The 27,422-nt window shown below is 48.7% G+C and overlaps 2 protein-coding genes across 6 annotated transcripts; one reads left to right on the plus strand and one right to left on the minus strand.

Annotated features, from left to right (window-relative positions):
• Nucleotides 1–307: 307 nt before the first annotated feature.
• Nucleotides 308–13,404, minus strand: TADA3 (transcriptional adaptor 3). 3 transcript variants are annotated; one of them, XM_047780390.1, is made up of 10 exons: nt 13,275–13,404; nt 12,872–12,929; nt 11,923–12,155; nt 8,701–8,951; nt 8,477–8,582; nt 6,806–6,947; nt 6,607–6,710; nt 5,338–5,447; nt 3,410–3,595; nt 308–879 (listed from the first exon to the last, which is right to left on the minus strand). In XM_047780390.1, exons 3-10 carry the CDS (start codon nt 12,127–12,129, stop codon nt 687–689), a joined length of 1,299 nt encoding a protein of 432 aa, XP_047636346.1. In that variant the 5' UTR covers nt 12,130–12,155; nt 12,872–12,929; nt 13,275–13,404; the 3' UTR covers nt 308–686. The 3 variants fall into 3 exon arrangements, with proteins under 3 accessions (XP_047636346.1, XP_047636365.1, XP_047636356.1); XM_047780409.1 differs by having other exon boundaries at nt 12,872–12,885; nt 13,275–13,335; XM_047780400.1 differs by lacking the exon at nt 13,275–13,404 and adding an exon at nt 13,052–13,118.
• Nucleotides 13,405–13,439: 35 nt separating this feature from the next.
• Nucleotides 13,440–26,765, plus strand: ARPC4 (actin related protein 2/3 complex subunit 4). 3 transcript variants are annotated; one of them, XM_047780432.1, is made up of 6 exons: nt 13,666–13,787; nt 17,643–17,761; nt 19,537–19,648; nt 21,621–21,716; nt 23,070–23,240; nt 25,870–26,765. In XM_047780432.1, the coding sequence occupies exons 1-6, from the start codon at nt 13,785–13,787 to the stop codon at nt 25,873–25,875; spliced, it is 507 nt and encodes a 168-aa protein (XP_047636388.1). In that variant the 5' UTR covers nt 13,666–13,784; the 3' UTR covers nt 25,876–26,765. The 3 variants fall into 3 exon arrangements, with proteins under 3 accessions (XP_047636379.1, XP_047636388.1, XP_047636397.1); XM_047780441.1 differs by lacking the exon at nt 13,666–13,787 and adding an exon at nt 16,961–17,060; XM_047780423.1 differs by lacking the exon at nt 17,643–17,761 and having other exon boundaries at nt 13,440–13,787.
• Nucleotides 26,766–27,422: the final 657 nt, after the last annotated feature.

Below are 27,422 nucleotides of genomic sequence, written 5' to 3' on the forward strand. Positions count from 1 at the left end.
AAGGAAGCTCCTTGAGGCCAAAGCTGACACTGTGGGAGTGTGGAGACCCTTGATGGCCCTGTTGAGTTGCTGCATTGGCCAAACCTGGACACCACTCTGCCAGCTAACACATTTCCTTGTTGTTTAACCATCCTGAGTGGGAGTGTTCTGTTACCTGCAGCCACAAGTATCTTCAGAAAGTTCTCCCTGAATGAATGACAAGGGTGAGTGGCCACCAGCTGAGAGTCACCAAGCATGCCCTCCTAAACTCTGCCACCCATAACAGTTCCTTTCTACCCCACAACAACAGACACTCAAAGACTCTGGATGCTTTTTAAAAAACCACAGCAGTCACTTTATTCTTAAGTTTGCACTTTTACAAAACCACAAGGGAGAAGTCCTTGAGGGCAAGAAAGGTGGGGGAGTGGAGGATGGTGAAGAGGGGGATGAGGAAGGCCCAGAAATGAAGCCCCTAGATCTTGGGGACCAAGCAGAGACTGGGCCCCAGGCTAGCCCAGGAGGGTTCCTGTGACCTGGCTGGACAGAGCTAGGTCAAAAGACCTCAGGAAAGGGCCCCAGCCTCTAGAGACTGTTGCCATTTGACATCAGACAGGCAGCCACAGGCTGAGGCTTCTGGCAGCCCAAAGAAGGAAGTGGGTGTCCCCTCGCCCAGGCCACGGGGAGGCAGCCTGAGGCAGGGGTGATGGCTACCCATCTAGCAGCTTCAGGATGCTTTCACGCTCCTTCAGAGTCTTCCAGGCCTGATCCTTCTCCTTCTTCGTGGGAGTCCGCTTCTTCTGCCTGGCAGCCATGATCTTACGGAAGGCATCCATGACCTCATTGTCTGCCATGCGGACTCGCTGTCTCAGTTCCTGCCGGCTCACCTCCTCTTTTGCCAGCCTACGTGGGGACCAGCCAGCTAGGTGTCATGGGAAGCCCCCCCAGAATAGGGTTCCTCTCTCTTCCAGACTGAGCCTACCCACCACCCAGGGATGACACTCCTGTGGGCCATTTCATACCAAAAGCAGTTATTGAGCCATACTTACATGGTGCTATGAGCCAGGTACTACCTTAAGCTCTTCTAAAGTATTAGCTCAATTAATCCTCATAATGACTTGGGAGGTAGGTAGGATAAGAGGATGGAATGAACACAAAATGAATGACATCACAACCAGTTCCTGAAAGAACTGGTCTCAAAACACAGGTCAGGTCCTAGTGAGGGGCTGATGATAATCACAGATTCCTATATTACCACTGAGGAAACTGAGGCTCAAGGAAGATAAGAAATACCTCCAAACCCCACACCTAGTGAGTAGATCTGAATCAAGGCAGGCTGGCTCCGAACAACCTTCTTTACAAAGTGTTCTAGTGCCAGCAAATGATCTGCTTATTTCAGCATCCAAATTCCAGAGCAACCTAAGGGTCTAGGCAGTATGAGGTTTATGGAGGCAAGTGAGATACGGAACTGACCCCTCTGATTGGAATCTGATCTATAAATTCAGTTGATGGTGGAGCTGGGGGTCACATAGAGATCTATCTTGTCTGACCTATTAATTTTTCAGAAGGGGAAGCTGCTGCCCAGGGCAGATGCCTTGCTTAACTCCCTGCACTGAGCCCATGCAGGGCCGAGAGCTGCACACTGGCCTTCTGAGAGCCCCAGTGGGTTCCTTCACTGCCCATTACTTCCATATCTGCACATCCCTACTTCTCTCTCTCCCACTCCTCCCCCACCATCCCTCGCTCCCCACCCCCAGGCCTCTTTCATCTGTTGTTTTCCTCCTCTTGCCCTTGAGAGGGAACTAGAAAGAGGCTTTGGATTCAGCCTTGGACTCAACTCACAGCTTGGTTGTTTACTGGCTGTGTGACCTTCAGCATCGCACTCATTTCACTGGGCCTTTTTTTTTTTCCTCATTTAGTAAACAACAAATAGAGATTAAACAGGAAGGTGTACAGAAAGCCCCTGGCAGATGGTAGGCACTCAAAACACACTCATCCTCAAATACACTAGCCAGCAACATACACTTGTCAGCAACTTCTTCTCCTTCTAATGCTGTACATCTTTACCAACCACTCACGTGGGGACTGTAGGCCCTTTGCCCTGCCCCCAGCACAATATTTAAGAGCTGGGCAGAGCTGCCAAATGAACGAGCATGCCCTGCCCTGCTGGGCTCTGTGAGGTGAAGACACAGCACCTATCTGTAAGAAGCAAGGAGACTGCTCTCTCTCCAGGAAACGGCCACCACTACCATGATCTACCTCCTGGTAGTACCTATACCCTTGCTGTGGCCAATGTAGGATAAGAGGATGGAATGAACACAAAATGAATGACATCACAACCAGTTCCTGAAAGAACTGGTCTCAAAACACAGGTCAGGTCCTAGTGAGGGACTGATGATAATCACAGATGCCCAACAAAATGTTAACAGGCGATAAATCGAGGTGGGGTGTATATCTGTGTTTGCTATATATACTACACTGTCAGACTTTTTTTTTTTTTTTTGGTCTTTTTAGGGTCACACCCACGGCATATGGAGGTTCCCAGGTCAGGGGTCCCAATCAGAGCTGCAGCCGCCGGCCTACACCACAGCCACATCAACACCAGATCGGAGCCACGTCTGCGACCTACACCACAGCTCATGGCAACACCAGATCCTTAACCCACTGAATGAGGATAGGGATCGAACCTGCAACCTCGTGGTTCCTAGTCGATTTGTTTCTGCTGCACCATGACAAGAACTCTGACACTATCAGACGTTTTGTATGAAATTTTGCACAATAAAACTTTGAGGGGAAAAGAAAATAAGCATGAAAAGAAATAAAACACACAACTATGTGAACAGAGTTAACACCATTGAACTGTACAATAAAAACAGTTTAGGGGATAACTTTTGTATTTTTTTTAACTACAATTATTAGAAGTAAATAAACAAGTTTGAAGTAAATAAACAAATTATAGGAGTTCCCATTGTGGCACAGTGGAAATGAATGAATCGAGTAGGAACCATGAGGTTGTGGGCTTAATCCCTGGCCTTGTTCAGTGGGTTAAGGATTCAGTGTTGCCGTGGGCTGTGGTGTAGATCACAGACGCTGCTTGGATCTGGCATTGCTGTGTGGCTGTGGTGCAGGCCAGCAGCGATAGCTCCGATTAGACCCCTAGCCTGGGAACCTCCATATGCCGCAGGTGCGGCCCTAAAAAAAACAAAAAACAAAAAAAAACTACACGTTCCTGAGCTCTAGTCCATGGAATTAGAATCTGCTCGAGACATAACCAGTGGGGTGATGCCCAGTATTAACACCTTTTTTCAAAGGCTTCCGGGTGATTAGAGGCCCTGCCAAGTTTGGGAAGCCTGCTGTAAAGCTCCTGGAAGGTGACCAGCATGGCCAGGCCTTGTTGGCCACTCGCTGGCCCATGCATCCTTTACACACTCACCTTAGCAGGTCATGTTTTTTGGTGCGGTTGTGGGCACTGAGTGCCTTCAGCTCAGCCTGCCGTTTGCGCAGCTCTGCAAGAACCTCATCCTCTGAGTCCTCCGCGGGGCGGTCCTCAGACTCCAGGAGGCCCTGGGCAATCAGCTCCTCCTTGATGCGGCTCTCCAGGGACTTGGTATGTGGCACACTGCAGGGAAGGCAGTGCTCAGCACAAGGGCCAGCTTGGAGGGGGAAGCCCTCAGAGACGCCCAAGGTTAGGACACCTTCCTTTCTCTTGGGCATCCCCTCTATATCTATCCAGACATAAAAATGTAGACACAGGGAGTTCCCGTTGTGGCGCAGTGGTTAACGAATCTGACTACGAACCATGAGGTTGTGGGTTGATTCCTGCCCTTGTTCAGTGGGTTAACGATCTGGCGTTGCTGTGAGCTGTGGTGTAGGTTGCAAACACGGCTTGGATCCTGCGTTGCTGTGGCTCTGGCGTAGGCTGGCAGCTACAGTTCTGATTAGACCCCCTAGCCTGAGAACCTTCATATGCCTTGGGAGCGGCCCAAGAAATGGCAAAAAGACAAAAAAAAAAAAAGTAGACACAGAGGAGTTCCCATTGTGGCTCAGCAGGTTAAGAACCTGACATAGTCTCCATGAGGATGTGGGTTTGATACCTGGCCTTGCTCAGTGGGTTAAGGATCCAGCCTTGCTGCAAGGGGTGGTGTAGGTCACAGAGGCAGCTCAGATCTGGCATTGCTGTGGCTGTGGTGTAGACCAGTAGCCACAGATCTGATTCACCCCTAGCCCAGGAACTTCCATATGCTGCAAGTGCAGCTGTTAAAAAAAAAAAGAGAGACACACACGCATACCTGGTCCTGTTTCAAACACGAGCAACAGATATCGACGTTATGTAATATAAAATACAGAAATACCTATAATGCCAACAACCCAGAAAGAACTACTATTATTTTGTTATCTTGTTAGTATTACATATATTACTATTATATTACTATATGTTAATGTGTTATATTTACAAAATATCTCCATTTATATAGTTATGTAAATATTATACATATTCCAAATTTTGTTACATAACTGTTCCCATGTTTATTACATATTACTTTAGGTCCCCCCCACAGGTACACACATTTAAATAATTTTTTTTTGGTCTTTTGAGGGCTATACCTGTGGCATATGGAGGTTCCCAGGCTAGGGGTCCAATTGGAGCTATAGCTGCTGGCCAACGCCACAGCCACACAGGATCCAAGATGCGTCTGTGACTTACACCACAGCTCACAGCAACCCTGGGTCCTTAACCCACTGAGCAAGGCCAGGAATCAAATCCACGTCCTCATGGATACTAGTTGGGCTCATTAACCACTAAGTCACGCTGGGAACTCCTAAATCTATCTGAAGTAAAAATAGGATCATATTGGAGTTCCTCTGGTGGCGCAGTGGGCTAAGGATCTGGCACTGTCACTGCTGTGGCTCAGGTGGCAGGTGTGGTGCAGGTTTGCTCCCTGGCCCCAGGACTTCTGCATGCCCCATTTGCAGCCCCCCCCCCCAAAAAAAGGAACTGCATTGCCTGTGCCTTGCTAAAACTGACATTTTCCATTTATCATTCTATTGTTTACATCTTTTCATGTCAATTAACTGTATTTCTCTGATATGATGAGTAGCTACAAGCTACTTCATTGTGTAGAATTACTCCTCTTCAGTTGGACATTTAGGTTGTTTACAGTAAGAACAGTGCTATGATAAAAACTCTGTCCTAAGTCTGTGCTTGCAGAACTGCTGGGCCAGCATGCATGTCAGACTTTTATTGGGCTTTATCAAAATGTCCTCAGCCTCTCTATTAATGAAGACCACATCATACTGGGATGGATGGAAGTCAACAGAAGCAGAGACCAGACTGTGGTGTATGGATAGGACATCACTCACCTGAAGGGCTTGTTCTGATTTCGGGGAGAGGTGCTTGCCCCATCAGCCCCCGATTCTTTCCCAGACACGTCAGGAATAGGAGAGTCCTCCATAGGGGAAATAATATTTTCCTAGAAGAGCACAGAAATGGATGGAGAAAGAGCCGTAGTATTATCACCTTCCTGCTCCCCTCCAATCTACATGGACAGTCTTCACAGACCAGAAATAGCCTTTTCTCTTTCCTATCCAATCCTCTCTGAAAAGCCTTCCCAAACAGACTCCAAAAAGCTTTGATCATTTTAAAAACACTTGTTTTTTGTATTGAATCTAAAAGAAGGGAGCATAAAAGATGATAACAGCAATAGTAATGAGAAGAGCTAAGGTTTGTTAGGCATTTGCAATGCATGAGGTGCTCTACTAGGCATGCATCAGGTGTCCAAAAGCCATCCTCGCCCTTCTACAGTAGCTGGCCTTATGGCTGCCCAGGTAACCACACTTCCCAGCCTCCCTTGCTATCAAGGGTGGCCATGCGATTCTCCATAGTGATCAGAAGAGATAAGAGCCTCAAACTTGATCTTCACACATTCCTCCTTGATCTTCTCCTGAAGGCCTGAAGTGGCAGTTGGACTTGGAGTGACCTTGTGCAGAGTGCATGTTTAAGATGGCAAAGCCACCATAACTGGAATCCCTGTCTGATGATGTGGAACAGAGATCTCCCTCCTCAGCCAACATGAAACATGCCCAGCATGTTATGTGGGAGAGGGAGACACTACTGTGTTTGAGCCAGAGAGGAAACTGAGGCTCAGTGAGGTGAGGAGATGTGCCTAAGGGCAGCTAGTGGGCATAAAGAAAGGGGGCCTAAAGCTGGGGTTTGAGTCTTGCTTCTACAAGCTGTGTGTCCTCAAGCAAACAGTTCCCTTTTTTGAGCTTCAGTCTTCTTAGGTATAACATGGGATTAACCACTGTCTTTGCCTTTAACGAGAGGATGTGTAGAAAGTCCTTTGCATAGGCCCTAGCCAACACTCAGCAAAAGTAACTGTGGAGCAGTGGCTACCTTGCGGGGGAGGCTAAGAACTGGGAGGGGCATGAGAGGGGCTTCTAGAATACCGATGATGTTTAATTTTGTGATCTTGAGGTTAGTTGTACAAAGGTGCTCATTTATGAAAATTTATCAAGTTGTACTCTCATGCTGTGTACCTTTAAATGTATAATATGCTCCAATAAAAATTAAAAGTAAAACAATGAAACAGAAGGTAGATACCAGTTCCTTTTTTGAGTTGGGGTGCTCACCTCCACCAAGGCCTGCAGGAGGCGCTGTGTCAGGGCACCAAAGGGGCACCCATCTTCTGGCTGCTCATGCTGGGCCTCAGATTTCTTCAGCAGGGCATCCACGTCTGAGGTGGGCAGAGAAGTGGTAGACAGACAGGTGGGCTTAAGTTCTGGGAACTCAAGTCCTGGCCTGGGGTAGGCAGGGAGGTGAAGGGCTTACCTTTAGTGTCTAGTTCAGTCAGTGGCCCCATGAGGCCTTTCTTCTTGTCAGCCATGGCTGCTGCCCGAGCCCCGTCCTTCTGCTCCTCCAGCAGGTCCTCCTGTGCCCAGCGTTGGGAGTAATGCTTCCCCAGGGGCGGGATCTGTGGGAGACATCCCACCCGGCCCCAAAGAAGTGAACACAGGCCAGCATGCCTGGGGCGTGCGTGCTCTCTGTGAAGTGGGGATGGCCAACAGGCTCTTTGTTCATTCTTTACTCCTTCACTTCTCTGTCTCCCAAGTAGCTCACCCAGGGACAAGGCCTGAGCCTGGTACAGGTGAGAAGAGACAAAGGAGATAAAATCTCTACACTCACAGTCTAGTAAGGAAGCCAGGTACAAAAAGAAGTACAACACACATGGAAGACGAAATGGAACAATTCCCAAGTATAAGGTGCAGAATAGTATGTGTATATGGACCATCTCAGGTGACAGCTATTGTCTCCGAGAGAACTAGAGGCCTCAGGGTCAGAAGTGAGAGGGAAATATCTTTTGTGTTGCTTGAATTTATTACTGCTTCTATGGATAACTTTTTCAAATAAATTTTTTAAAAATTTAGGCAAGTGACAGAGGCAAGTCAAGGTGCTGTGGCAGTGCATCTTCTGCTCGGGAATCTGCAAAGGCATTCTGGTAGAAGTAATGTGTGATCAGGGTTTTGAAGGGTGTCAGATTGCCAAGGGGAGAAGAGCATGTGCAGAGGCCCAGAGACCAGCAAGGACCCTGGGGGGGGGTGCTGCTGATAAACACAGCAGTGAGGAGGGGGCATGGCCAAGGAAACAGGAGAGAGGCGCTGGGACTGTGCCACCATGGACTGAGATGCCTGGACTACTCGATTCTGGGTAACAGGAGCCAGGGAGAGGCCGGAGAGCAGGGTCATGTCATGAGCACATCTGATCATGACAGCTGACCCACTGGAGAGAGCTCCCCTCCAATGCTTCTCTGTATTTTCTACATTTTCTTTAATGGAACCTCTTTTATTTTCCTCGTAAAAAAAGTAAACTTTTACACATCAAAAAATTAAAAAAAAGAGGAGTTCCCGTCGTGGCGCAGTGGTTAACGAATCCGACTAGGAACCATGAGGTTGCAGGTTCGGTCCCTGCCCTTGCTCAGTGGGTTAACGATCCGGCGTTGCCGTGAGCTGTGGTGTAGGTTGCAGACGCGGCTCGGATCCTGCGTTGCTGTGGCTCTAGCGTAGGCCGGTGGCTACAGCTCCGATTCAACCCCTAGCCTGGGAATCTCCATATGCCGTGGGAGCGGCCCAAGAAATAGCAACAACAATAACAACAACAAAAAAAAGACAAAAAAAAATTAAAAAAAAGAATCCCTCTAGAAGGAAGAAAGTGTTAGGAGGCTGTTCAGGTAAAGGCTGATGAAGGCTTGAGCCAAAGAAGAAGGGCAGGTGATGAGAGAAACAGACCTCACTAGGGAAGAGGCCTTAGGTCATGGTGACCATTTACATAGGCTAGAAAGGAGAAGGTGACGTTAGTGCCTGTATGTTGAGGTGGGTTAGCAGAGCAGACAGGAGGCTGGGCAGCACAGGGGAAGGAAGATGATGCAGAGCTTAGGGTCTCAGATTCTGAGGCAACTCTGAGCCCTCTTGTTCTCCACATCTACCTAGGCTTGGGGGTCGCTACCTTGTAATGTTCGGCCTCATCTTCTGGGGGTTTCAGTAGCTCCTCCAGTGTGCGAACCTCCTCACTGGTGATGTCGGCACAGTAGGGCTCCACTGAAGCCCAGAATCTGCAGGGCGAAGCAGAGCCTGAGTGAGGGCCCCTCCCCCACCAACCTCAGCCCCAGGCCCCGCCACAGCCTCCAATGCCCGAATCCCGAGGCCCATCTATGTTCTCTGGCCCAGAACCTGTTGGGGGCGTCATTCTTGGGGATACGTGGCACGTCGATGGGGTCATCAGTGAATTCATATTCCTGGATCTTGGGCTGAAGGTTTTTGGATTTGGGTCGCCCAGGGCCAGGACCCGGCCCATGTCCTGCCTTCCCTTCCAGTTTCTGCTTCTTGGGTTTCCCATGTTTGGGGGGAGCTCCAAGCTCATGGTCTCGACCCAGCTTCAGGAATCGTCGGTCACCTTTCTTATCCTGCCAGTCGGTGAGGATCTGAAATTCACACACTGTCACTGAGAGGGAGAAGGGAAGACACAGGCAATTCGTCCTCCCAGAGAAAAACCGGGGTCTAGAACTCAATTAGGCTCCAAGTCTCTCCTTATTCCCTTTATGTCTAGCAAATTCCTACTCATTCTGCAAAACTCAGCTCCTTATCTGTGCCCATCTCACAGGATTTTATTCATATTCTTCTAATCATTCTATTCACTTGTTTGTCTATACTGACTCACCTATGTAGCACCCAAGCCAGTTACACAGTGTTTAGCAGGTCAAGCAAAGAGATCACATCTCAGGAAAACATGCTGGGAGTAATTTTTTGGTATAGGAAAGCAAGCTTCCCAGCAAACCTTCTCTTCAAATATCGCCACAACTGGGAAGCCTTCTCTGCATCAGTTACACAGCTTCTTAGATGCTAAAACTGATTATGCCACAGCTCACTCAAAAAGCTTCAGTGGATTCCCAGGGACCACAATTTTTTTTTTTTTTTTTTGCTTTTTAGGGCCACACCCTTGGCATATGAAGGGTCTCAAGTTAGGGGTCAAATCGAAGCTGCAGCTGCTGGCCTATACCACAGCCATAGCAATGCAGGATCCAAGCTGCATCTGCAACCTACACCACAGCTCATGGCAAAACCAGATCCTTAACCCACTGAGCGAGGCCAGGGATCAAACCTGCACCTCATGGTTACCAGTCAGATTCGTTTCTGCTGCGCCATGACGGGAACTCCCACAAGTTAATTTCATTCTTTTTTTTTTTTTTTTTGCTTTTTAGGGCTGCACCTGAGGCACATGGGGGTTCCCAGGCTAGGGCTCCATTCAGAGCTACAGCTGCTAGCCTACACCACAGCCACAGCAACACAGGATTCAAGCCGTGTCTGTGACCTACACCACAGCTCACAGCAACACCAGATCCCCAACCCACTGATTGAGGCCAGGGATTGAACCTGAAACCTCATGGTTCCTAGTCAGATTCATTTCCACTGTGTCACAATGGGAACTCCAATTTTATTCATCTTTTGAGGTCCAGTTAAAATAGCATCTTCTTTGTCTATGAGTCTCTGATACTCTGTACCTCCACTGTAGGGCTAATCGTGTTGTTTGATCATAACTAGAACAAACAGAATACTTTGTGGAGTTCCTGTTGTGGCTCCGTGGGTGACAAACACGACTAGTATCCATGAGGATGCTGTTCGATCCCTGGACTTGCTCAGTGGGTTAGGGATCTGGTATTGCCGTGACATGTGGTGTAGGTTGCAAGTGTGGCTTGGATCTCGCGTTGCTGTAGCGTAGGCTGGTAGCTGCAGCTCTGATTCGACCCCTGGCCTGGGAACTTCCATATGCCATAGGTGCAGTCCTAACAAAACAAAACAAAACCCAACCAACCAACCAACCAACAACAACAACAAAAAACCCAAAACAAAAAACAAAAACAGAGTACTCTGTCTCTTCCACAAGATTATAAGCTGTTAGAGACACAGAGGTTCATCTTAAACATCTCTGTTCCCCCGCATCTGGCATAGCACCTGGCATACAGGGCTCAGAGGATGCTTATGCCATAAATAGAAATCATCAGAGGCATACCAATAAATAACATTTGACATGCTTACTTAATATCAGGTGTTGTGCTGAGCCTTTGTGAAAAGTCTTCGAATCCTCACAAAAGCTCTGAGAGAGGTCCTATTATCCAGACCACTTTGCAGATGGAGAACTGATCCTCAGAACTAGGAGGTAACTTGTGCAAAGTCACATAGCTGGCAAACAGCAACGCTGGCAAGTGCTTGGACCAGGATGCAAATCCAGGCCTCCTCATTCCAGTTACCTCAGTACTCCTAACCACAACAGCACATCAGTTGGTACTTGCGTGCCCTCCTCCTCCCTTCATTCATTTTTTTTTTTCGCTATTTCTTGGGCCGCTCCCGCGGCATATGGAGGTTCCCACTCTAGGGGTTGAATCAGAGCTGTAGCCACCGGCCTAGGCCAGAGCCACAGCAACGCTGGATCCGAGCCACGTCTGCAACCTACACCAAAGCTCACGGCAACGCCGGATCGTTAACCCACTGAGCAAGGGCAGGGACCGAACCTGCAACCTCCTGGTTCCTAGTCGGATTTGTTAACCACTGCGCCATGACGGGAACTCCGATTTTTTTTTCTTTTTTTTGCATTCATTCTTTTTAGGGCCACACCTGTGGCATATAGAGGTTCCCAGGCTAGGAGTTGAATCAGAGCTGCAGCTGCCGGCTTATGACACAACTACGGCAATGCCAGATCCAGACTACGTTTGTGACCTACATTACAGCCCATGGCAATGTCAGATCCTTCACCCACTGAGCGAGGCCAGGGACTGAACCCAAATCTTCATGGATACTACATGGGTTCATTACCACTGAGCCTCAATGGTAACTCCCTCCTCCTCTCTTTAGTTAGCAAGCTCCCTCAAGGACCAAATTGTCCTCATTACCTCTCTAATGACGAGCACAGGATCCAGAACATTGTGGGGAGTGGGGGTCAATAGATGCTTAGTGGATTAGAAATCTTGAAATTTATGAGGATCATGCACATTCCTACTTTGATTTTTTTTTTTTTTAGGGCCACACCTGTAGCATATGGAGGTTCCCAGGCTAGGGGTCAAATGGGAGCTGTAGCCTCTGGCCTATGCCACAGCCATGCCAGATCTGAGCCTCGTCTGTCACCTACACCATAGCTCATGGCAACGCCGGATCGTTAACCCACTGAGCGAGGTCAGGGATCGAACCTGTGTCCTCACAGATGCTAGTCAGCTTCGTTTCCACTTAGCCACGACAGAACTCCTCCTGCATACTTTACACGTCATATAAGCCCAGTTTGGGTCTCTCTTCCCCCCACTAAGCTCCCATACCCCAGGCCTCAGCAGAGAGGGCTAGCTACCTCAGTGACCCATGCTACAACCTGTCACAGCCCATCCCTGGTGTCCCTCTGTGGGGTATCACCTGGGTTTCAGCCTCGAGCACCCGCAGGCGTCGGCTGGCAGAGGAAAGCAAGGTCTCAAGCTCCAGCTGCAGAGTGTCCAGCTCCTCAATACCGATGCCATCATCCTCAGAGCGGGCCAACACTGCTGTGTAGCGGGGACAGACTTTCAGGTGGTCCACAGACTTGAAGTCATGGAACTGCAAGGGGCAGTCCTTCAGCTCACTCATGGCCCAGGATAGGGGACCCTGTGGAGCTGGAGAGAACGGACCACTGATGGGCGGACAAGTGGCACAAGAAAAGACCAAGAGCTCCTTCTATTCAGACAGCCTCAAGAAGAAAGCCAGGCTTCAGTATCCTACTATTAGTGGATTAGAAATCACTAATTCACTAATTCACAGTTCCTATTTGTAAAGCACCTACTGTGCACCAAGCTAGATGCAGACATTTTACTGGCTTCTCATTAAATTCCTCACATAACCCCATGACTCATAGTGATCTCCATTTTACGGATGAGAAAACTGAGACTGTTAGAGTGGGTACATGTTCATGCTTACCAACACGCAATCTGAATTCAGGTAGTTTTAGGTCTGTGCCTCTAACCACAGTTATACTGCGCCTGTCTTTCTGATGCTCTTCCCTTCAGCTCCACTCTTCCAGAGTTCTGCTAAACTCCAGAATTCCAAGTATTCCATACTTACGTTAATGTTCTTTGTGCCTCCCAGCCTCTCCTAGTTTCACCCTCCCCACCTTTTCCCTCTTTGCCCCAGATAGTAAAAAATGTGAACTGCTAAACTAGATACATCTGGATTCAAGCTCTGGCTTGACCAGCCTCTATTTATGTAGCCCTGAACATGTTAATTATCTCTCGAGTCTCAGTTTTTCTATCCGTAAAGTGGGACAAAAGACACCTGAGCTTGTTTCCCCATAAGAAGTTTGAATCTATAAAACGGGGATAGTAATAGTACCTACCTCCCTGGGATGATCTGAGGATTAAAAGATGATGCCCGTCAAGAGCCCAGTTCAGTGCCTGGCACACAAAAAGTGGGACTGGTTAATGACTGGCCCCACCCATGGATTGCCCCAGTGTCCCGCCTTCTGGGTCCCAGACCTTTACCGCGGACACCCTACCGCGGCCCCCGCCCCCTCTACCTCCTCCTAGCCGCCTCCTACTGCCCCCGGGCCGCGGGTGGGGGCGGGGAGTTCCGGTCGGTGAGAGCAACCGCCCCGGAACTGACTAGGGGCTGGCCCCCAGCAGTGCACGCGGGGGCGGAAAGACGCGAGGACCAGCCCCTGGGTCTTTCGAGGGTGGGAGTTTGCCGGCAGCGAGTGAGCCCGCTGCAAGTGGGGTGGAGAGAATAAGCCTCGGGCGTACCCTCGGGAAGAGCCCGGCGCCTGGGGGCGGGGCTCGGCGGCCGGGTTCTCCGCTTGGCAGTTAGTCCCGCTGAGCCCCGAGGGCTGCAGGTAGGAGGGGCCCGGAGAAAGGATGGGGGCACAGAACCGGAAGGATCGAAGAGCTCCCCCGGCTCGCCTTGTCCTAATATGGTGCCCAACCTGAGGCTGGGCTGCACCACTGCATGGCTGTGAGGGAAGATGGCAGCAAAGACGACAAGAAGGCCAAAGTCACAAGCGAGAGCCTCACCGATGACGGGAGAAGCTTGAGTAGTGATTTTAAACTTCAGGAATCTAAAACTACCACGGCAGTCCTAGCGGGAAAACTTCCGAAGTGCCAAGTGTTTCTAGCTTCTCCCTCCCCCGCTCGGGACATAGATGGTACAGTCCGGACGTCCGGGCGGAGACTGCGGCTGCGCTTCTCGCGAAAGGGCAAGCGTCGCGGGGCTGGCCACTTCCGCACTTCCGCTTTCCGGCCCAGCCAGCGCCCGCGATGGTGAGAGAGCCGGGACCCGGGCCAGGGACCCCCGCTGTTCTGACTTCACGCTCTGGGTTTGGGGGAGATGCGGCTTTGCAGCGGAGAGGCGCTGGGCCGTGGGGTGCCGGGGGTGCGGGGGCACCATGAGGTTGGGAGAAGGAGGGAGGGGCGGGGGCCGAAGTGAGAAAGGAGCGAGCGGGGGACGCCCTCCTAAGAAGCAGGCCTTTCGGCTTCATAGTCTGGGTTTTGAAGCAGGTGGGAGATACTGAATCAGAGAGGAAGCTGGGAGTGGGTGCTCCTAGGTATGGTAGCACGTCAGAGGCACGTAGTAGGCCCCGTAGCCCTTAGTAGGGCCGCTGAGGCTTGTAATAGGGCCACCTCCCCAACCAGTGCAGACCTTCACTAAATATGCACCCCCTCTTGCCCTCTTGACCCCATGGTTCTCTGAGGGAGAGCGTTCTCTGTGGAACTTCCTTATCCCAGTCTTCATGTTGCCCCAGCTGTGCTTCTACCTCCCAGACCGCTTCCTGGTCGGAACTCAACCGTATCAGTCTTACGATAGAATGTAAGCTCTGATACTGCTGATTCCTTCCTCCTTGGAAATCCTCTCATTTGATAACTGGCTGTTCACAGCAATTTAGACTCACTAGCTTCCTCTTTACACTCTCCCTGGTGGTGCTACCTATTTAACATACAGGTCTTCATGACCGTCTGCATTCTGGTAACTCCTAAATCTGCTGGTCTAGCCCTCTTTCATGGTTCACCTGGAAGTGTTGAAGACACCTTGAAATTAGACTTCCAGGCTGTAACTCCTCTTTCCCTAAACTTGCTTGTCCTCTTGTGTTTGTCTTCTGGCTTTGTGTTTTCATAACCTCAGTTAGAAACCTGGGATATTCTAATTGAAGCCATGCCTTTTGCTTTTCTTAAACTTCAGATTTGTTGAGGTATTACACCAGAATGTGTCATCGTGAAAGGGCAGGTGTCACAGGGCTGGCTACCTAAAATTTATCCTTTTTAGGTTTGCCTTCTATGAATTTTTTTTTTTTTCTTTTTAGGGCCGCATCCACCGCATATGGAGGTTCCCAGGCTAGGGGTTGACTTGGAGCTGTAGCTGCCAGCCTGTGCCACAGCCACAGCCATGCTTGATCCAAGTCACATCTGCAACCTTCACCACAGCTTATGGCACTGCCGGATCCTTAACCCACTGATTGAGGCCAAGGGTTGAACCTGTGTCCTCTTGGATGCTAGTCAGGTTAGTTAACCTTGGAGCCACGATCCAGAACTCCTGCCCTCAATGAATTTTGACAGATAAGGTCTTGCTTGTCCTCCATTGCCCCAGGCCAAGCTGTCATCAGCCTCCTCGAATAACCCTCTCTGCATTCTTTCTCACTTCCCTCTCCAATCCATTCTCCACAAAGTCACTGTAGGATATTTAGCAGTAGTTGTAGCTGTGTAACTTCCTTTTCAGAAAGCCCCTAGCAGTTCCTTACCACCTTAAGAGAAGAGCTAAACTCAGAAGCCTGGCATTTGAGATTGCCCATGAATCTCTAGGCTACCATTGCAGCCCTATCCATTGAATCTAAAATGCATCCAGGAGTTCCCGTCGTGGCGCAGTGGTTAACGAGTCCGACTAGGAACCATGAGGTTGCAGGTTCAGTCCCTGCCCTTGCTCAGTGGGTTAACGATCCAGCGTTGCCTTGAGCTATGGTGTGGGTTGCAGATGCGGCTCGGATCCCACGTAGCTGTGGCTCTGGTGTAGGCTGGTGGCTATAGCTCCGATTCAACCCCTAGCCTGGGAACCTCCATATGCCTCGGGATCGGCCCAAGAAATAGCAGAAAGACAAAAAAAATAAAATAAAATGCATCCAGGGGAGTTCCTGTCGTGGCGCAGTGGTTAACGAATCCGACTAGGAACCATGAGCTTACGGGTTCGATCCCTGGCCTTGCTCAGTGGGTTAAGGATCCGGCGTTGCCGTGAGCTGTGGTGTAGGTTGCAGACGCAGCTTGGGCCTAGGCCAATGGCTACAGCTCCGATTCGACCCCTAGCCTGGAAACCTCCATGTGCCGCAGGAAGCGGCCCAAAGAAATAGCAAAAAAGGCAAAAAAATTAAAAAATTAAAAAAATAAAATGCATCCAGGAAATTCCCATTGTGGCCCGGTGGTAATGAACCTGACTAGTATCCATGAGGACGTGGGATTGATCCCTGGCCTCGCTCAGTGGTTTAAGGATCCAGCACTGCCATGAGCCATGGTGTAGGTTACAGAATGAGCTCGGATCCCATGTTGCTGTGGCTGTGGTGTAGGCCAGAGACTGTAGCTCCAACTTGACCCCTAGCCTGGGAACTTCTATATGCTGTGGGTATGACCATAAAAAACAAAATTAGATAAATAAAAAGTGCCTCCCGTATACAGCAATGTTGTACTCATTACTACTTCTAGAACTCTTAATGCCCTTTTTTGGTAATTCTAATCTTGCTTAATTTATTTCTCTCATTCATCCTTCGTTGCACAAAAACTAAAACACTGTGTATGTTAGTTACTAACTGAGCTAAGTGCAGGGTATGTAGATTTGAATAACCATGGTCTGTTTATTGTGAAGTTTACAGTCTAGTGAAGGAGCAATTACTGTAATAAAGATATAGGAATGGTGTATTATTCTAAGTTATAATAAATGCTGTTAAGAGGGAAGTCAAGTAGTTCCTGTCGTGGCTCAGTGGAGATGAATCTGACTAGTATCTATGAAGATGCAGGCCTTGCTCAGTGGGTTAAGGATCCGGCATTGACATCAGCTGTGGTGTAGGTCACAGACATGGCTCAGATGCAGCACTGCTGTGGCTGTGGTGTAGGCCAGTGACTATAGCCTGGGAATCTCCATATACTGTGGGTGTGGCCCCAAAAAGACCAAAAAAAAAAAAAAAAAGAGGGAAGTCAGGAAAGTCTTGGAGGAAGCAAGAAGCCTTCTCTGAATAAGCCAAGATCTGAAGATGATTTAGGAAAGAAGGGGGAGAAAAACCTGCAAATTGATAGTTTAGCATGTTCGAAGGGCTAGGGTGAGAAAGAAGTTGGCTAATACAAAGAACTGAAGATAGGCCCATGAAGCTAGACACTCTATCCTCTACTGGAAATGTCCTTTTTCTCAATGTAAAATCCTCTTAATCTGTTTCTCTCTCTCTCTTTCTCTGATCCAGTTGAGCTGTTTAAGGGTAGAGATGATCCCAGCTCGGTACCTGGCACACCCTAGATGTACACATTTGTTGGCTCAAAAGAAAGATTGAGGACAGTTATTCACTTGTATGTATTCACCAGAGTTTCTCAACTTCAGCACTATTTGGGGCTGAATAATTCTTCGAGTGCATTGTAGGATATTTAGCAATAGACCTGATCTCTGCTCAGTGTCAGTAACCCCCAACTCTACCCCAGTTGTGAAAATGAAAAATATCTTGGCAAATGTCCCCTTGTAGGCAAAATGCTCCTCTGTTGAGAATCACTAGTCTAGACTTAGGATGAAAGGCCTGGTAGGTCTAGTCTGTTCTGTTCACTTGATGTCTGAGAGCCAGTGACCCTCAGTACTACCTGGCTCCTGTGTAGTCAGAGTAAGGGAACAGGAGTCCCTTTCGTGTCTCAGCGGAAACAAATCTGACTAGCATCTAGGAGGACACAGGTTCAATCTCTTGTCTTTGCTCAGTGGGTTAAGTATTCGATGTTGTTGTGAGCTGTGGTGTAGGCCAGCAGCTGCAGCTCCCATTCCACCCCTAGTTTGGGAACCTCCATGTGCCACGGGTGCAGCCCTCAAAAAAAGAGACAAGAACAGAGTAGGGGACCAGTGGGTTTGGTGAGACAGATTCTGATCCTCCCTTGGGGTTTTTCCGACAGACTGCCACTCTCCGCCCCTACCTGAGTGCCGTGCGGGCCACACTGCAGGCTGCCCTCTGCCTGGAGAATTTCTCCTCCCAGGTCGTGGAACGACACAACAAGCCAGAAGTGGAAGTCAGGTAGGGGAGAAAAAGGGATCGGGTAATGGGTGCAGCATCCAGAGATGGCTGTATCACAGGGTGCCACGACCTTCCATTCCTGGAGTTGTCAGGACAACTTCAGTTCACATATTTTGTCTTGCTGCCAGATGAACAATGGCTCCCAGTTTGAAGTTCAGAAAATAGGTCAGTGGGTTGGCAGGACAAAACCTAGGGGAGAAGCTGTTCTCGAGCCAAGATTGCTTGACACAAGGTGTGACTTCTCAGCCTAGGGCCATTTGGGAAATAACCCATGGAGTTATGGAATCATTTAGTAGTTTGAAGAGAGAAGACTAAGAATTTAGTTGAGGTACCATCTCCATTTTCTAATTTAAAGATCAAGGATTCTACCCACCCCAACCTGGACCCTCTCATTCCCCTACTCCAAATATTCTGTACTTTGGATTACTTTGTTTAATTTATGTTTTGTAAGTAAATTGTTCTCTTTTTCCCCTTTAAAATTTATAGTCTGGGATATAAACAACTGAGATAAGCAGTGTTGTTACTTTAAGTTGATATGATTTGAATTTAAGAAACCTGATAAGATGTTAGAATGTGCCTATTACAGTTTCCACTGGTGAATTTTTTATTTTATTTTACTTTATTTTTGCTTTTTAGGGCCTCACCCATGGCATAAGGAAGTTCCTATGCTAGGCGTCAAATCGGAGCTACAGCTGCTGGCCTTGCCACAGCCACATCAATGCTGGATCCGAGCTGCATCTGTGATCTACATCACAACTCATGGCATTGCTGGATCCTTAACCCCCTAAGTGAGGCGAGGGATCGAACCCGCAACCTCATGGTTACTAGTTGGATTCATTGCTGCTGTGCCACAATAGGAATTCCTCTATTGGCTAATTTTAAAGCTCCCAGGTACCATTACCACAGTTAACTACCATTAAGAATCCCAAGGGATTCTGAGGCATCAAAATGGCAACTGAGCTGAGAGGGGTCTTAATGCTGGGTAAGTGAGTCATTCTGTATTGATCATTAAAGGAGGCTAAACTTCAGTTTCAGCTTGTCCTTATTTTTGAAGGCAAGCGCTCTCCTCATTTCCCAAATGGTGTATAAGATTGCCTATAGTTATTAAAAGAAGAGCTGTCATTTGTAAAGCTCCTATGACGTGCCAGGCACACTATTAGACACTTGACCCGTTTTGATCTCTCTCAGTCCTCAGCAGTGAAATAGGAATCAAAGTCTTCTTTTTTTTTTTTTTTTTTTTGTCTTTTTGCTATTTCTTGGCCCGCTCCCACGGCATATGGAGGTTCCCAGGCTAGGGGTCTAATCGGAGCCGTAGCCACCAGCCTACGCCAGAGCCACAGCAACGCAGGATCTGAGCCGCGTCTGCAACCTACACCACAGCTCACGGCAACGCCAGATCATTAACCCACTGAGCAAGGGCAGGGACCGAACCTGAAACCTCATGGTTCCTAGTCAGATTTGTTAACCACTGCGCCACGATGGGAACTCCAAATCAAAGTTATTTTTACAGATGAGGAAATTGAGATTCCAACACGGTAACTTGGCCAAGGATGGTAACAGAGGATGGATATAAAAACCTTTTTGCCCTGATTTCAGAGCCTGTGCTCTTTTTGCTGGAGAACAAGCTTGCTGGCCCCCACCTTGGAGAACCCCTGCTTGTGAGTCTCCTACTCCTTGGACTCTGTGGTCCCAGATGGTGATTCTAGGACCGCGGGGTCTCCCTGCCCATTTGGTTCTTTTATACTTCAGAGGCCTCTGTGACTTTGTGTTTCCAGGAGTAGCAAAGAGCTCCTGCTACAACCTGTGACCATCAGCAGGAATGAGAAGGAAAAGGTTCTGATTGAAGGCTCTATCAACTCTGTCCGGGTCAGCATTGCTGTGAAACAGGTAAGCTCACCATAGATCCCCTGCTTCCCCAGGAGGCCAGGGACCCCCATCTGAGAGGTCAGCATGCCAGATTCAGGGTGCAAAGAAACCCAGATGCTATTTCCTGGAAATTATTTGCCAACCTCATCATGTCAGTAGAATAAAGAGAGTGGCCACATCTTCTGGGCCTTGCTCTGGATTAGGGAGCAGGAGATATGGCAGCCAAGGCTGTGGACCAGTTTGGTGTCAGGTCATAGAACTCTTCCTGAGGAATAAAAAATAAGTCTGGTTCAGAAAAATAAATAGTACCAGGATCAATTTGATAGCCATAAACACCAAAAGTGGATTTAGGATAAAACGTGAAGTATAATTTCTTCCTTTTTTTAAATTTTTTTGTCTTTTTGCCTTTTCTAGGGCTGCTCCCGCAGCATATGGAGGTTCCCAGGCTAGAGGTCTAATCGGAGCCATAGCCACTGGCCTACGCCAGAGCCGCAGAAACGTGGGATCCGAGCTGCGTCTGCAACCTGCACCACAGCTCACAGCAATGCCGGATCCTTAACCCACTGAGCCAGGCCAGAGATCAAACCCACAACTTCATGGTTCCTAGTCGGATTCGTTAACCACTGCGCCACAATGGGAACTCCAACCCTCATCATTTCTGCCATGTTTATGAACTACCAGAATACTTTTATTAAAGATTTTGTTACTTTTTTCTCCTCCTTTTTGGCCATGGCATGTGGATGTTCCGGGGCCAGGGATCAAACCTGTGCCACAGCAGTGGCTGGAGTCATAGAAGTGACAATACCGGGTCCTTAATCTGCTGCGCCACCAGGAAATCTCCTAGTTTTTTTTTTTTTGTGTCTTTTTGTCTTTTGCCTTTTGTTGTTGTTGCTATTTCTTGGGCCGCTCCCTTGGCATATGGAGGTTCCCAGGCTAGGGGTTGAATCGGAGCTGTAGCCACCGGCCTACGCCAGAGCCACAGCAACTCGGGATCCGAGCCGTGTCTGCAACCTACACCACAGCTCACGGCAACGCCGGATCGTTAACCCACTGAGCAAGGGCAGGGACCGAACCCGCAACCTCATGGTTCCTAGTCGGATTCGTTAACCACTGCGCCACGACGGGAACTCCTCTCCTAGATTTTTTTAAATTGACTTAGTTTTCTTGCATTTACATTTGTTTGAAAAAGAAACTTCATTCCATAGGTGGGAAAACATTTGTCAAATTAAGGACAACTCTAGAAAATAAGTACATTGAAAACAAAACAAAATTGCTAAATTCAGACTAGGCCCTTTGGCTTATAGAAAGCTCTAACTGTAGGCCAGCTTTCTTTGTTAAAAGGGGAGATTAACAAGTGTTGGGGGCTAAGGCATGCCAGCACCCTGCTGCAGAATTCTTCTTTCAGAAATGTTGAGTTCCCGGTGGCCTAGTAGTTAGGATTCAGCATTGTCACTGCTATGGCTTGGGTTCAATTTCTGGCCTGGAAACTTCTGCATGCTGTGGCAGGGTCCAAGGGGGGGGGGGGGCAGAGATATTGAGAGTTCAACAGGGAGAAACTTGGGGCGTTGTTTGATATTAATTGTTCCCAAAGTGGAGACCACCCATGGTTATCTCTAAAACCATAGTAGGTATCACAGACTTTGGAAAATGCAGCATTAGTGAAATGAGAAAGGAAGGGGCATCTTTCAGTGTGGATGTGAGCTCTGGAAGGAGCAGATAAAAGATTTGGGCTTGCCAGAATGACCTTTCTGGAATGGCTGAAAGTGATGATAATGCCCCACTAAGTTGGGAGGCTCTAACGTGGTAGACCCTCCTCTCAGTTGGAAACCGGTTACCCCACAATTCAAAGTTCAGGCAGTGATTTTTCCCAATACCCAAGGCCACTGCCTTCCGTGAACCTGAGGGAAATAGGGTCAAAAGACCAGGCTGCTGATTTCTCTTGGCTTTAGGGTATCAACTTGAAGGAAACGCATTTCTCCTTCACCTTCCCCAGGCTGATGAGATCGAGAAGATTTTATGCCACAAGTTCATGCGCTTCATGATGATGCGAGCAGAGAACTTCTTTATCCTTCGAAGGAAACCAGTGGAGGTGAGACTGTGTGATCCATGTGTTCCTCACACCTAGAGTTCTACTACTGAGTCCACTGTCACCGGCCCGGAATTGTTTCCAAATCTGGGATTGCTGCACCACCAGGTCTAGGGCACCTGTGACCTGAGTTGACAGTTGGCTTTCATTTCAGCTGGATTGCAAATAGGGGGGATCAGCCTAGAAGGAGTTGGGTCTACTTCAGCCATGCAAGAGGCGAAAAAGATGAATCCCATCGTTCACTTTCCCAAAGCCTGTAATCTAGCAGCAGAAATGGCACGATGAATCAGAAATCTAAAGTGTCACTGTGCAGGCTCAGTCCCCAGCCCAGTGCAGTGGGTCAGAGGATCCGGTGTTTCCACAGCTGTGGCATAGGTTGTAGCTGCAGCTCAGATTTAATCCCTGGCGGGGGATCTTCCATATGTTGAGGGTGTGGCCGTAAAAATAAACAAATGGGTAAAAAGGCAACCACCAACATAGTCTGTCAAGGCCACAGTTGACATTGAGTCCATTCTTGCCTGACTTTGTTTTTTGTTTGTTTGTTTGTTTTGTCTTTTTGCCTTTTCTAGGGCCCGCACATGGAGATTCCCAGGCTAGGGGTCTAATTGGAGCTGTAGCCACTGGCCTATGCCAGAGCCACAGCAACGAGGGATCACGGCAATGCCAGATCCTTAACCCACTGAGCAAGGCCAGGTATTGAACCTGCAACCTCATGGTTCCTAGTCAGATTCGTTAACCACTGCGCCACGACGGGAACTTCATTGTTGCCTGACTTTGTACTTGAGTCCTCTCCACAGACTCCCTGCCAGATCGACTTAAAAATCCCCAGTGACTGATCAGCTACCATGCAGAGCAGCAGATACCATCATCAGACACACTGGACGTGTTGGCCAAGTTTGTCCTCACCCTGAGCTAAAGATCTCTAGATCTAACCTCTGGGGCCACCCAGAATAAATAAAATTGAATTTCCACACAGCCTGTCCAATAAAGACCTCAATCCCATTCTTCTCCCTGAGCTAAATGTTCCTGTGTTTGATGAGATTCTTCCATAATGAGATTGTAGGTTCCTTCCCTCTCCCTTGCTTCATTCCGAATGCAGCTGTTTGTGCCACAAATAGTCTTCCAGAGATGTCAACTGGGTTCAGTTGATCCACCTGTTGTTTTCTTGGATCCAAGATATACACCCCAACAGAGCAGGTGGGCTGCTGACTGGAGGGCATGTAGCTTTCAGGGAGGTCACAGGCCCTTAGAAGCACTTGGGTGAGTGGATGTATAGGGCATGGCCAGCTAATGCCCGCAGGATAGTGATTCTCTCCCGTTTCTTCTCTCCCTCCTCCCATTGTCTTCCTTCACTAGGGGTATGACATCAGCTTTCTGATCACCAACTTCCACACAGAGCAGATGTATAAACACAAGTTAGTGGACTTTGTGATCCACTTCATGGAGGAGATCGACAAGGAGATCAGTGAGATGAAGCTATCGGTCAACGCTCGTGCGCGCATAGTGGCCGAGGAGTTCCTCAAGAATGTAAGTGAGGGGCCTTCCTGCTTTCCTTCCAGGAGTAGAAAGACCAGTGGGTTGTGCTGACAACTTAGCAGCTAGTGGGAAAGTAGTGCCAACTTTGGTAATATTTCCCGAGACCTCTAGGATCTCTGGTACAGCAGGTGCCTTGGAGGCGGGAGGGCCCGAGGTTCATCATGGAGAGCTGCTGGGTGTTCTTCACATCTAGGAGTCTCGGGGAATGCCTGATTTAGCTGCTCATGGGACTCCTTACATCTCAAAATGTAAAGAGTCCTTCCTTGCATCTAGTTCAAACCCCGAGTGAAGCAAGTTAAATCCACATGTGAATTTTTAGGAATTTAGGACAGTTAATCATAGTGTAATTCCACTTCTCAAACAGACTTGATTAGTTGCATCCAGTGTCTGTTTCTCAGGCTTAACATCATGATTTCTTCAACCTGTTTTCCATCATTTTCATGGCTCACATTCTCCAGATCCCTTTTTAATTGTTTGGCCTTCCTGGCGGAAAGGACTACAGCCCTCTGAGGAGGAAGGGTTGTTTACGTTGATGAACTGATGACACGGTTGTTCTTGTTTAGACATTCATGACATGCCTGCTTCTTTTTTTTTTCTTCTTTTTCCAGACAGCCTTTGGTTTGTTGACATGTTCCATTCAGAGTTGACTGTGATCCCTAGATGGTAGAATTAGTGTTTACTCCTACCAGTGCATACAGATCCAGCCCAGAAGGAGCTCGGATTCCTAAAAATGGAAATAACACCCGCTTCCCCTGGGCTTTAATTATACCGAGGGCAGCCAGTGTGCAGAGTCACTGTACTGTGCACCTAGGGGAGCGTGCTTGTTCAGGTCACGCTTGTGGAGGCAGACTACCTCCGTGAGAGCCCAGCTCCACTGTTGCCTTGGGCATGTTACAGAACCTTCCAGCTAAGCCTCAAGTTTCCTTGACTCTGAAATGAGACTCTTCATGTGTAGCTTTCAGTGTGGTTGAACATTAAATGAGGAAATATGTACATAAAACATAGCGCCTGGTATATAGGAAGCATTCCATATATTGTAGCACTAAGGTTATATGGTCAGACATTAGGAAGGCTTTAAATTCAACTGAAGAAAATAAGTTTTGTCCCAGTATATTTTAGGCTCATTCATTCACCAGTCATTTAGTTATGATAATTTTTTTTTTTTTTTAGAGCTGCACTTGCAGCATATGGAGGTTCCCAGGCTAGGGGTCCAATCGGAACTACACCTGCCGGCCTATACCACAGCCAGAGCAACATCAGATCTGAGCTGCGTCTGTGACTACACCACAGCTCATGGCAACGCCAGATCCCTAACCCACAGCGTGAGGCCCAGGGATTGAACCTGAAACCTCATGGTTCCTAGTCTGATTCGTTTCCGCTCTGCCACAACGGGAACTCCATGATAATTACATTTTTATAGTAACACAGGTAAAAAGGCACTTTCGCACATTTCATTTAATACCTAAAACATCTTTGGATCAGGTGTTATCCTTATTTCACAGAGGAATAAACTGGCTCTAGAAGTTAAGTTGCATGTCCAAGGTGCCTCAGGCAGTAAGGGGAGGACTTGGAGTTATGTTTTCAGATCTAAGCTAGTGCCATGGCATCTGTCAGGGTTGACAACCTCTGATCATGAAAGGGTCGAATTGGTAATACACATGAGTGAGGAGAACCCTGTGGGGACCTGCTGAGCATATGCCTCACCCAAACAGAATCACCAGCACACAGCTCCAGCCCTTCGTGACTTCATCAAAAGAATTTCAAAATCTGGATCTGTATGCAGTGACTTCTCTGTTTTCAAGGTTGGACATGGATTGATATTCTTTTTTTGCGCCTGTGGCATATGGAGGTTCCCAGGGTAGGGGTCTAATCAAAACTATACCTGCCAGCCTATACCACAGCCACAGCAACGCCAGATTCCAGCCACGTCTGCGACCTACACCACAGCCCACGACAATGCTGGATCCTTAACCCACTGAGTGAGCAAGGCCAGGGATTGAACCAGCAACCTCATGGTTCCTAGTCGGATTCATCTCTGCTGAGCCATGACAGGAACTCCTGCTTGATAGTCTTTTGAACACTGTGGGCCAAATAGCGCTCATTTTTGGGCCACAGCCTCTGGTCTGTAAAATGTCCAGGGATGGTCTAGGCACTGTGGGGGATACTTGAGGACAGAAAACATTTCAAAGTCTTGTCCTGCTTGGAGGACCACCCAGAGCTTGACACAGAGTACCAGATCCTGGGTCCCTCTGCCCTTGACTTACAGCCTCAAATGCATGTGAGCCCTCCAGCTCTAGAAGACAACCTCAGTTCTCCAAGCAAGGCACCGTGACAGGGCTTTTTGGCAGTCTCCATGGCATAGCCAAGGGGAGCTGTGGAAAAAGCCCATGTCACCCTTAATTTTTCTGCCTTGTCTAGTGCTAGGTTTTAGGGCCAATGCCTCAAAGGTCGCTGCTGAATGCTGGCTGAATGAGGGTGTGCCCAACAGAGTCTCCTGGGACCCAACTCTCTCCCACCCTGCAGAGATCTGAGTACAATGGCAGCTCGCCCACCTACCCACAGCAGACCTGCCAGGATACAATAATAACCACCATTCACCTCTTCTTTATTCTCTTGACAGTTCTAAACCATCTGGCTGGATTTTGTGGCCTTCCCCCTCAAGCTCCCTGTGTCTGCGAAGGCGTCCTGGAGTTACTCCCCAGAGCGGCGGTGGCAGCAGCAGTGGAGGGGAGCTGGGTTGGGGTGGGCGTTAGATGCGGGAGGGGGGTGGTGTGCTTGCTAGCTGGGCAACAAAGCAGTGGACCTGCCCCAAGGCCATGTGTGCCTGGTCAGGCTGGCTTCTGATGTTCTGTCCCCTGGGCTGGGACAGGGTTTTTTTTTTTTTTTTTTTTTTTTTAAGTCTTGAAACTTAAACTCTGTGCTTGTAGGAGACTGTAACCTTTTGTCTTTTTTTTTTTTTAAACAAACAACCTCCACCTCCAGTGGCTGTGACTGGTCCCAGTGATTGTACCTTATTGGTCGCTGTGGGTCTGGGCGGGCCTGGAGCCAGAAGGCGACTACTGTTCCTCACCAGAGCCACCCCAGGTGGGGAGGGAGGGATGTTTCAGACTCCAGTTCCTCTCCCTCATCCTCTTATTCTGTGGGTCCAGTAGAAGCGGTGGGGGCCCTCTGCCAGCTTCCTGAGCTCTGCCTGAAGATGGCCATCCAGCACTGGTTGGGGCCAAGGGCTGCACTGGTGGCCACCAGCCATGCCTAGGAGCTAGGGCCTGGAAGCTAGGCAACCTCTGGCCACAGGCGCCGCTTCTTACCCTCCCAGCTGAGAGGGGCTGCTGTTTTGCCTTGTCTGTCAGTGCAGTGCCTGTGCTAGAGGTAGAGAGGTGAGTTCTCTGGGGCTTCCAGCTGGGCCCTCTGCCTGCTGTGGCTCCTCTGCTCCCTCGCTCGCTGTACCTTTTCTTATTCTGGTGGATCCTCCCTCCCCTAATTAAAGTCTCTTCTTGCCCCTCTGGGGCTGCATGAGGTCTGTGCTCTGTGTGTATATGTGAAAGGAGAGCTGGTAGGACTCGCTCTTCTTCAAAACCATGTGGCTGGCATTCGGGGTCCCCACCACAGCAGTCTGATTGGCCCTTGACATTAACCTTGCCAAGGGCCCTAACCCAAGAGACCTGTATTGCAGTCCAGGCTCCTCCTGTTTCTGAAACTGCGCTCTCTGCTTGTGTAGAGCTTTGGTTCTTTTCACATAAGAGATGAGCTCATTTGGAGTTCCTGCCGTGGCTCAGTGGTTAATGAATCTGACTAGGAACCATGAGGTTTCGGGTTCAATCCCTGGCCTCACTCAGTGGGTTAAGGATCCGTCATTGCCATGAACTGTGGTGTAGGTTTCAGATGAGGCTCAGATCCCACATTGCTGTGGCTCTGGCGTAGGCTGGTGGCTACAGCTCCAATTAGACCCCTGGCCTGGGAACCTCCATATGGCACAGGTGCGGCCCTAGAAAAGACCCCCCCAAAAAAAGTTTGAAATTCAATTCCTCAGTCCCACTAGTGTTCCTTAGCTACTGGTGGGTAATGCCTTCCCTGTGACCCAGTAGATAGAACATTTCCCTCATCGTAGCAAGTTCTAGTAGATAGCACTAAATCTTAGTGACATCTTCAAGTAAAAGAAAAAAATTCCAAAAC

This window comes from Phacochoerus africanus, chromosome 1 (assembly GCF_016906955.1).
Source record: "Phacochoerus africanus isolate WHEZ1 chromosome 1, ROS_Pafr_v1, whole genome shotgun sequence".
Taxonomy (NCBI): Eukaryota; Metazoa; Chordata; class Mammalia; order Artiodactyla; family Suidae; genus Phacochoerus; species Phacochoerus africanus.

What these genes read in the sequence shown, in the direction of transcription:
- TADA3 (XM_047780390.1), bottom strand. Translation starts at nt 12,129, where the DNA reads ATGAGTGAGCTGAAGGACTGCCCCTTGCAGTTCCATGACTTCAAGTCT. An exon ending in AAGAATGACGCCCCCAACAG is followed by an intron (nt 8,583 to 8,700) that starts GTTCTGGGCCAG and finishes TTCGCCCTGCAG; the next exon opens with ATTCTGGGCTTCAGTGGAGC. An exon ending in ATGAGGCCGAACATTACAAG is followed by an intron (nt 6,948 to 8,476) that starts GTAGCGACCCCC and finishes TGTCTCCCACAG; the next exon opens with ATCCCGCCCCTGGGGAAGCA.
- ARPC4 (XM_047780423.1), top strand. Translation starts at nt 13,477, where the DNA reads ATGGCTGTGAGGGAAGATGGCAGCAAAGACGACAAGAAGGCCAAAGTC. An exon ending in CCCAGCCAGCGCCCGCGATG is followed by an intron (nt 13,788 to 19,536) that starts GTGAGAGAGCCG and finishes TTGTGTTTCCAG; the next exon opens with GAGTAGCAAAGAGCTCCTGC. An exon ending in TCAGCATTGCTGTGAAACAG is followed by an intron (nt 19,649 to 21,620) that starts GTAAGCTCACCA and finishes CACCTTCCCCAG; the next exon opens with GCTGATGAGATCGAGAAGAT.